Source organism: Gossypium raimondii, chromosome 4 (assembly GCF_025698545.1).
Source record: "Gossypium raimondii isolate GPD5lz chromosome 4, ASM2569854v1, whole genome shotgun sequence".
NCBI classification, from domain to species: domain Eukaryota; kingdom Viridiplantae; phylum Streptophyta; class Magnoliopsida; order Malvales; family Malvaceae; genus Gossypium; species Gossypium raimondii.
This window is the reverse complement of record NC_068568.1, coordinates 46,525,300-46,535,310: the sequence shown is the minus strand read 5'-3', so window position 1 is coordinate 46,535,310 and position 10,011 is coordinate 46,525,300. Positions and strand designations below refer to the sequence as shown.

Sequence of the window (10,011 nt, the reverse complement as noted above, 5' to 3'; positions counted from 1 at the left end):
AAATTAAATGAAAATCTAAAATATTTTTTTATAAAAGTGAAAATTCAAATAAGTTAGGATAAATCCCAAAATTATACGTGAACTTTGGTTTAATGTGCAATTGTATACATGAACTTTGATTTTATACAATTTTATACATAAAATTTTGATTTGAACCAATTCTCGTAAATTATTAACACAATTATTGATATAACATCATTTTATATTTATATATTGCATATGTAAATAATTATATTTATCCAATGTAAAATAGATTGATGTATATATTGTTGGAAAAATAGATTTCTTAGAAGCTTTGAGGCATAGTCTCGATTAGTAACGGTGGAGATTTGAATCAAAAAATTATGGTTTTATATTCTACTCCATGAGACCTTTACAATAGTATATCATATGCTCAAAATGGTAAGTAATAAATGAGAAATGAATGCTCAAAGTAAGTCACTTATGAATTATGTTGAGGAAAATGGAAAGCTTATTCTCATATTGGTTAGATATTAAGTGTGGAATATGTTTGTACATGTGAACCAACTTATTAATTATTGAATGACTAAACTAATACTTTTCCTCATGCGTAGGAGGGTGCAAATCCAAACCTACAAGCGTTGGGAACTCACGTGAGTGACGTGAAATGTCTAGGCTTGTGGATATTTTAGCCTCATAATACATACGTAACCCTTTTTTTTTCTCAGTAGAGCTTATTTGTTTGGAATTAATCTGCAGGAAAAGATACACACTGAAATTTTCTATACTTTTTTATTTTCTATTTTCCAGTTTTTATATCTATATATTGTTCTGGTTCGATCTTGTGATTTAAATAAATAACTATTTTACACTATTATTTTACTAACGTTTATGCAACATTTATTTCTTTAAATATGTATGATTAATTCAAAATTGAAATTTTAAACATACATTCGAACCACAATCAAAATTTCATGAGTATAACAACACCAAATTAAAATTCATCTATATAATTACATATTAAATCAAAATCAATAAACTATTATCCGAATCTTAAACCACCATTACTTTACTTTACTAAAACAATGCCGGTGAGTGAAAACCAATCAAAAGAAGAAAAAGTAGCGTTGGTGTAAATGAAATTAAACCAAGCAACAAGGGACTAATTGATGGTACGAAACCATCCAATCCTAGGGACCTACTAAAGAGGATATGATGGAAGAACAACAACTTCATTTGGCTTATCTCTTCTTTTTTTCCTTCTTTCTCTAGGTAGGCTCAGAGATGCCATGAGTTCATCATAAAGTTTAAAGTGTACATAGATTTTTTGAATGGACACAATTTCTTTTGATACACCAATAAAGTCTTTGTAATTACAAACCCAACCTAATCTACAAAATTTATGTAAGTCATGTTTTAAAAAGTAATGTTCCAGTATCTAACCTTCCTTATGGGTAAAATCATCATAAATTGCATTTTGTTTCTTCCATTCAGAAAATATACAAATTAATTTGTATATGTTAGATTAAAAATAAATTGGTCTTTTGTTAAAACTTTTATTAAATTTTTATTATTTAAAATTGACACATGTATGTCAAGATGATGTACACGGATATATCATATATTATTATTTGGTTATTCCGTAAGACACACCAACTTTTAAAAATACAAGTAGATGAATTTTTTAATAGAAATATATAATTTATTTATTTTTTAAATAAAAGGATAAAATGTAAATTTCCCTCCTAAAAACAAGCTTTTATAGTGCTTTTACCTTAATTCTTTTTATTAAAAAAATATTTTTTTTAGAAAAACCCCAAAGTTTGTAAATAAAGCGTCCCATTGATTTGAAAGTATTTGGACCCCATTTTATTGAGTGTAAACTGTAAAGGTAAGGTTTAAATCACATGATTTTCTTTCCTTTTTAGCTTTCATGATCTGTAAAATCTGCATCTGTGGAGAAGAAGCAAATGTGATGGAAGACAGAAGGGATAGAAGGAAGGGTAAATTCACAGAATATCCATCCATTATACATACTAGACCTATTCACGGGTCTGGCGACCCGGCTCAAAAGTAAATAGACTTGAACCAAAAAATAAAGCTCGTTTAAAAAACAATTCGGGCCTCAGGTAAGACATTTTTGGTCCGGCCTGGCTCGAATTCACTAAAGGACAAAAAATCTTTTTTTATATTATTTTTTTCTTATTTTCTTCCTATTTTGCTAACATTTTACTATTATGTTGTTACTATTATGTTGTTATTGTTTGTATATTGTATAAAACTTATTTTATTGTTAATTTTGTTATTATTTTAGAGGTATTTGCTTGTTAAGTTGCATCTATCTTAGCATTATTTAAGTATACATATTTTTTAAAATTTATTCTCAATTTATTGGGAAATATTTATTTTGATGTTTTTAGTATTTTTGATGTATTATATATATATATATATATATATGTATATATATATATTAAAATTATATAAAAATAATATATAAATTAATATGGGCCGGCCAGGTCAGGCCCGGGTTTTAGCATTTTTATCCTGGTCAGGCTTGGGCAAAATTTTAGGCCCATTTTTCAGGCTAGGCCGGCCTAGATTTTTAGTTGAGCCCGGCCCGACCCATGTACACCTCTACTATATACAAAATAAATATCCTTTTATTAAATAAAATGACGAACAATTGTGTTAGGGATAGATTGTTTTAGCTTAAATTATGGTTATGGTTTCTCTACCACGTTTAAATTTAGAATTTAGTATCTATTCTTGTTTTTTTGAGAAATTTAGTATCTATTCTTTTCTTTTTTTAAAGAAATTTAGTATCTATTCTTTAATGGGATATAATTTGGTTCCTCTACCTAATATCATTAGTTAGTTAATATAGTTGAAACCCTTAATTATTCGGTCAAAATAATAAGGTCGATTTTTTTTCTTAAAATATCCTTCCAACTTCATGTAGAAATATATATCATGTTAGAAAGTTGTTTTTAAAAGAAATTTACATGGTCATTTTAATCAATATAGCTAGAGAAGTTAATTATTTTGGCTATAAAGAATAACACTTTAACTTTTAATTAATTACTATTATTATTATAAATTACTTTTTATACGATATATCTGGAGTGATAGCAAACAGTTAATATGATAAGGAAATCAGCCCCGGATGGTCCAAAGCGAAGAGCAAAAATCGACAAAAGAATCGAGAATTCACCAAACTAGAGAGGACGACAACAAAATCATCCCTAAAATCACTTGTGAAATTAAGATTACATGCTTAAGTAAGACTAAGAAAACGTGCTACAAGAGCAAACAAAAATTTCTAAAACTGAAGAGTTATTAAACAATGAAAAAACAAACAAACAAAACATATAAAACTTAAGACAACACGAGTCCAAATCAACACGTGAAATCATTTATTATTCTGAAATACTCTCAAAATATAAACAAATTAAGAAGTTGACGAAGAGCACTCATTTTCCAAGAAAAACTACTGGTGACCAGTGGAGTTTTAGCGAACGACAGGCACTGTCATCTATCCATCACAACTTGTGAATACAACAAAAATACCCACAAAATAGACCTGCAAACTGACAAGAGAGAAGAAAGAAAGAAATGGTTGATGGGAGAGGAAAAAGGCGGGCAATAGCCAACCCGAAAGCTAATTAAAATATAAAAGTTAAATATTAAATTTAAGCATAATTAAAAAAACTAAAACTAAAATGTAACTACTTTTCTAAAATTAAAAAAAAAACATTACAACCTTCCTTTTATATAAAGTTAATATATATATATATATATATATGAAATTGTTAATTTTTTTTCCTTAAAAAGATTGGGATAGTGCAAAATTTTAAGCTATTTTTTAGGTCGAGTCTAAAAATGAGCCTAAAATTTTATACAAATCCGGCTCAGATAAAAAATGCTAAATTTGATACCAGCTCGCCTCGCATTAATTTTTTTTATGTAAAACATATTTAAAAATATAATACATTAAATACACTAAACATATTAGAATAAATGTTCCCCAACAAAATCAAAATACATTTAAAAAATATTTATATTTAAATAACACTAAGATAGTTGTAACTTAACAAGCAAATGCTTTTAAAATAGTAGTAAAATTAATAATAAAACAAAAGTTATATAATATCCAAACAATAACAACTTATAATAACAATATAATAGCAAAATAACAACAAACAGCAGCAAACAACAATAAAAAATTTAGGACTCGGACCAAAAATTCTTACTAAACTGGATTTGTTGCACATAAATTACTATAAACTGCTATTTTAACTAATTACTTGCGTATATATTATTGAAATATTGGTTTCCATGTTTAATAGTGTTAAATCAATTATCACAGACTAAATTCAACACAAAATCACATGGGATCACCAGATTATAACTGTTCATGAGTAAAATTGAGTTAAGTTATAGCATGACTCGATTTAACTTGCTTAAATGACTCATTTTATTATTTAAAGAATAATATGTATATATGACATAAATTTTTGAAGGCACAAAGAAAAAAATTGATTCTTTCATGGCAATGTGATATAAAAAAATGCAGTGCTCCATGATTCTGTAATTAATGGAAGGTGAATAAAGAGGTTAAATGGGTTGCATGGTGGACAGTGGACACTGTGGTCGGCATTTGGCAAATAAATTTAGTCAGCTAATGAAGTCAGGTGAAATACTCGTATATGCCGATTTTAATCAAAATGGTTGAATTAGGTTAGATTTCTTTGAAATTTATCGGAATAGGTTGATTTTGGAGAGAGGGTGTAAAAACACATCCGGTTGGACGCGTTTTCTGTAGATTTTGCATAAAAACACTTCTAACTGGATGTGTTTTCCTTATTTTCTCTTCTCGATCGATTTAGGGTTTTTAAGATTTTTGTTTAGGGTTTTTGTTTTAGGTTTTTTTTAGGTTTTTTAATTTTAATTTTTATATATTCTTTAGGATTTTTTATAATTTTTATATTTGTTAAAAAATATAAATTTTGGAATTTTTAAAATTACCATTTTAATTTTTTTTAATTTTTGTTGAGAGAGTCCAATTTGTTCATTTTCAAAATTGACAAGGAACAAAAGGGTATTCACACTAATATGTTATTCGAATTGTAAATTTCAACTTGATTCGAACTCGAAACTCAAATAAATAGAAATTTGATTTTTTTCGAATCAAATCGAGTTTTGCTCACCCCTAAATAAACAAATAAATATGCTAAAAAACCTGCATATTTCTGAAAATATTATCTTGAGAACCCTGGGATATCTGACCAATTTCGGTGTGAGAGGTAATTTTGAGGGGGGTTGACAATGGGAGAGTTTGGGATCCAGAATTTCATCCAAGCAGGAAAGCGCGTGTAGCTAGAAGCATTTTCTTTCAAAATTCGTTGACACATTTTCACACACTCTCTAAAATCGGCCTATTCCTGTAAATTTCGAAAAAAAAGGGGCTTACTCTGATATTTTTTATTAAAAATCAGCGTGTAATTCACCCAATGAAGTCAAGTCATATTTAAACATATAAGACCAGTTAGTGAGGTAGGTCAAGTCAACCAATTCTCATGGAAATTGGATGGAAGGAACTTACCCTTTTGTATTCACTTGAATGTGAACTGTAAAAGCAGTCACCTGCATGAAAATTTGAAGCATTCAAAGAATCTGAGAGTGGCCTATACGCTGAGTTAAAATACTACGTAACCTAACGTAAGAATTGAGTTAAGACCTCAGTTGAAGAGTTTATAAATAGGCATATCTATGGCTGAGGAGTTTCTTAAGTAACCAATCTAGATATTATTATAATGGAAAACAAGAAGGGAATGAGAGTGTTCACCACCAATACTAATGCTATTATATTTCTCCTAATAATTTCTGTTGCATTTCTACCAGAGATCAGTGCTGCTGCTTTACGGCGTGGGCATGCTCACCCATCACGCTCTCGGGTACCAGAAAGACCAGCATCACCATCGCCATCTCCATCTCCATCACCATTGGCATCGCCTCCTCTAAACAGGAAAGTGGCAGCATCACCACATGGAGGAGGCATCTATCATCCGCTTCCTGATCCCTACTAGAAAATTTGTCTATCCTACAAGGTATGCATGCATGCATGCATCTCATATATATGATTTATAATTTATAATTTATATAATCTTTTTTTCAACTGCAGGACTTAATATAACACTCAAAATAAAAGAAGCCACAACAAAGAAAGAGAGAGGAATATGTATGAAGTCATTTTAAGATAGAATGTGTTTATCTTCAATCTCCTGGCATGTGCAGGAGCTTCAGAGCTGTCTAGTGTCGTAGGTATTGTGTTTTGAATTTGCGTCTATTGTCTTTGTTTTCTTGTGTTGGTGGATTGAAAGCCTTTTTTGTGTTTTTGTATTTGGGATAAAGGAGTCGTTTTTATTGCTTGTTTGGCTGAGAAATATTTTATTACTTGAATCATAAATTCTAAAATAAAATAAATTCTATAGAAAGAAAGAAAAAAAAATAAGGATATAGGTATTTGAATCACCATATTTATTATCCTTGAAGCGATTTATGGGCAAAATTACCACATGTTGCGCAAGAAAGCCTACAATTACATTGAACAAAAAAAACTTATTCGTCGAAACTCAAAATTTTGTTTGAAAAGTGAGAATATTTAGACAAAAATATAGACTTAAAAAATAAGTTTAATCAAAAAAATAAGATCAATTTTCTAAACAAGCCAAACCCCGCGTAAGATTTTTTTGACCCAATCTAACATGAACCATTATTTCGCTGCTATTTTATTGTCATTTATTTTAGACTAAATTATCCAAGTTTAATACTTTAAATTTAGGTCAAATTAAAACTTTAAACTCAAATTTAGTCCAAATCTAAAAATGAACCAATATGGGTTAACCCCATGTAATATGAAATGAGATAGGGATATTTCTATCACTTTCACAATTTTTAGCTGGGAATGATTTAATTTTATACAAAATTATGGCAGTCTTTTCCAAGGAAGAAATAGGCCTAAATCACTTTTCACGATCAACTTTCATATCTAGTGAAAATTATCTTCATTAATCCCAATTAATTTTTTTAATTGAAAAATAACTAAAATTCTACTTTGCTAACCACGTTTTCGCTGATATGATACTTGTTATTATCGGCCCGAAATCCGAATGGATTCGGGTAAGATGCTATCGAACTCACAGACCGAGCTTGCATGATAATGGGTGTTCTCAAAAGGGATATCTATGTTTTCCTATGAAATCACACATAAGATCACATAAACACGTATTAAATCTAGAGTAAGAAACGTGCTAATATGCATGAAAAATAGCGATATCAATAAACAGTAATTATACCTTATAATTAGAGAAGCTAGATGGAGAAAAATACTCAATAACATTAACGTTAACAAACATGACCTGTTTTAAACTAGTAGATGATTAGAATGGCTGACATACTTGAATTTGGGTATCAGACCAATATCCAAATATGGCAGCTAGATATAATATGTGACAGTCCATTTGGGTTCTCTAAAAATAAGCCATTACCTATAAACTCAGCTTTGTCATTACATAACAATGGTCAAAACACTCATATTTTACATGAACCACTAGCAATGGCTACTGCTATCAACAAACAAGGCTCATCTTTTTTTAAAAACTAGCTCTCTTTTTTTTTCTTAACCATTTGCCTAAAGCTTCATGTTTTTTTAAAAACCACATCCCCTCAATTTGCAACTTTTATCATAAAGCAAAGCTCAAATTTATCATAAAACGATGCTCAAAACCAGCAATAATATGTGATGATAAAACAAATGGTCAAAACACTAAATAAACTCTCAAAATCAATCCAAAATAACAGAAACCCAGATCTCAAAACCTTAACTTTGTGAAAAACCACCTGTTTTTCCCTGTCTTAAACCTCTCCTCGAGCTTCTGCTTGGTAGCCTTGCAAGCAGAGACTTTCTTGTCCTTGCTTTGGAGGGAGTCGACGGTGACCACATCCTTCAAGTCCACATCCAAGGTGTAACGCGTCGGCATCACGTGCTGGTAATTGACGAGCTTGAGGAAGCATTTCACGCGGGATTTCTTGGCCGTTTTCTTGGAAGAGTCCTTTCGGACAACTTTGCTTGGGTATTTCTTAATCCCTGCAACCAAACAGTGACCGTAAGGGCGGTCGCGGGTTCCTTCGTCGAAGGATTTGACGATCACCGCCTTACGACCGGCGTAGCGACCCTGAAGGACAACCACCGCCTTGTTTGGCTTCAGGAACTTCACCATTGTTGCTGCTGTTGCTCCTCACTGTCCGCTTTTCTTTGTTGGTTTCGTCCTCCCAATCGCACTATGGTAGAAGTTACAGAGTGTGGGAGAGGGAAAAGAAAAAATCTATGGTATATATTGCATCAGCCGAAATGAAACCCTAGCAGTAGCATAGCTTCTCTTTCTATGAACTGATGGGCTCCATTGTTGAAACACTCCTCAGCCCAAGCTAGATTGGGCCTTACCATCCAAGCTAGAATTAATATGTAAAAAATATATAACATATACTAGATTTTCTTGCAATGAATTTTTATGGTGAGGGGATTGAATTAGACCTGTCCATGGGCCGGGCGGCCCGGCCCGGCCCGACGGCCAGCCCAAAATATGTGAGGGTTTGGGTAAAAATATAGACCCGAAATATGGGCTTGGGCAAAAAATGAGGCCCGTTTAAAAAATGGGCCGGGCTCGGGCTCAACTTTTTTGGCCCAGGCCCGGCAAGGCCCGGCCCGAATATAATAAATATATATTTTTTATTTTTATTTTTATTTTTAAAATACTTTAAAAATATTTTTTTATTTTTTATTTTTAAAATATTTTTTTGTGTTTATTAAAAATCGGGCCAGGCTCGGGCTTACTCTTTTTTTCCCGGGCCGGGCCTGGGCAAAATTTCAGGCACATATTTCGGGCAGGGCCGGGCCCGGGCCTAAGAGTCGTGCCGAAAACTTTTTCCGGTCCCGGCCCGGCCCATGGACAACTCTAGATTGAATATGTGTACGATTCTTAAATTTATAATTTATAATTATTTTATTTAAAAATAATATAAAGGTATATAAAAAAACAAAAGTACTATCATAGTCGTTACGTGAAGTAGTAATAAATTTGTATTGTAATACTATCCAACAAATGTTACACGATGGATGTTTGGAAGAGAAATAGACCAAAAGGAGTTGGAAAATATTTTAGTAATGTGTAAAAATATTCTTACATGGTAATATATTATTGGATAGAAACTATAGTTGATGTGGTAGGAAGGGATATATATATATATATATTACAAGGTTTTAGGCTAGAGAACACTTTTATGCTCGGACTTACCTCATAAATAAATGTCAATTTCTTCACTATTTTCTTTAAAAAGTTCATTTTAATCCAACATCAATCGAGAATACTCTCATATATCACAATTACCTTATAAATAAGTGATAATTTCTTCACTATTTTTGTTAAAAAGTTAATTTTAATCTCACGTTAACTAAAAATTACTCTTATAGCTCACATCTTCACTATTTTCATTAAAAATTAATTTTAATTCCATGTTGACTAGAGAATACTCATATAGCTAAAATCTTCACTATTTTCATTAAATTAAAAGTTAATTTTAATCCCACATTGATTAGAGAGCACTCCCATATCTCACACTTACCTTATAAATAAGTGACAATTTCTTCACTATTTTTATTAGATTTTAATTCTAATCCCAAATTGACTAGAAAATACTCTCATAACTCACTTTTTTACTAGTTTCATTAAAAAAGTTATTTAGAATCCCAAATTAACTAGAGAACACTCAGATAGCTTAATTCTTCACTATTTTAATTAAAAGCTAATTTTAACTCTTTAAAAATAATTTTAATCTCATATTAGCTAGAGAACACTCGCATACTCGCTATTTTCATAAGCTCTTTAGAGTTTCTTCCTCTAAAGAAACTTATGAGAGAGAACTTCTAGTTTAAAGTTATTTATATATTATTGATATGAACGATGATGATTTTTAATCCCATTTTAACTAGAG

At 30.6% G+C, this 10,011-nt stretch overlaps 1 protein-coding gene and 1 long non-coding RNA gene across 2 annotated transcripts; one reads left to right on the top strand and one right to left on the bottom strand.

Annotated features, from left to right (window-relative positions):
- The first annotated feature begins 5,745 nt into the window (after positions 1 to 5,745).
- LOC128040600 (uncharacterized) lies at positions 5,746 to 6,391 on the top strand. The gene is made up of 2 exons (XR_008195391.1): positions 5,746 to 6,068; positions 6,143 to 6,391. It is a non-coding gene; the product is annotated as an uncharacterized LOC128040600 (long non-coding RNA).
- A 1,307-nt stretch (positions 6,392 to 7,698) lies between these two features.
- Positions 7,699 to 8,372, bottom strand: LOC105780713 (60S ribosomal protein L27-3). The gene has a single exon (XM_012605193.2). It carries the CDS (start codon positions 8,238 to 8,240, stop codon positions 7,833 to 7,835), a length of 408 nt encoding a protein of 135 aa, XP_012460647.1. The 5' UTR covers positions 8,241 to 8,372; the 3' UTR covers positions 7,699 to 7,832.
- Between the last annotated feature and the right edge of the window lie 1,639 nt (positions 8,373 to 10,011).

What these genes read in the sequence shown, in the direction of transcription:
- LOC105780713 (XM_012605193.2), bottom strand. Translation starts at nt 8,240, where the DNA reads ATGGTGAAGTTCCTGAAGCCAAACAAGGCGGTGGTTGTCCTTCAGGGT.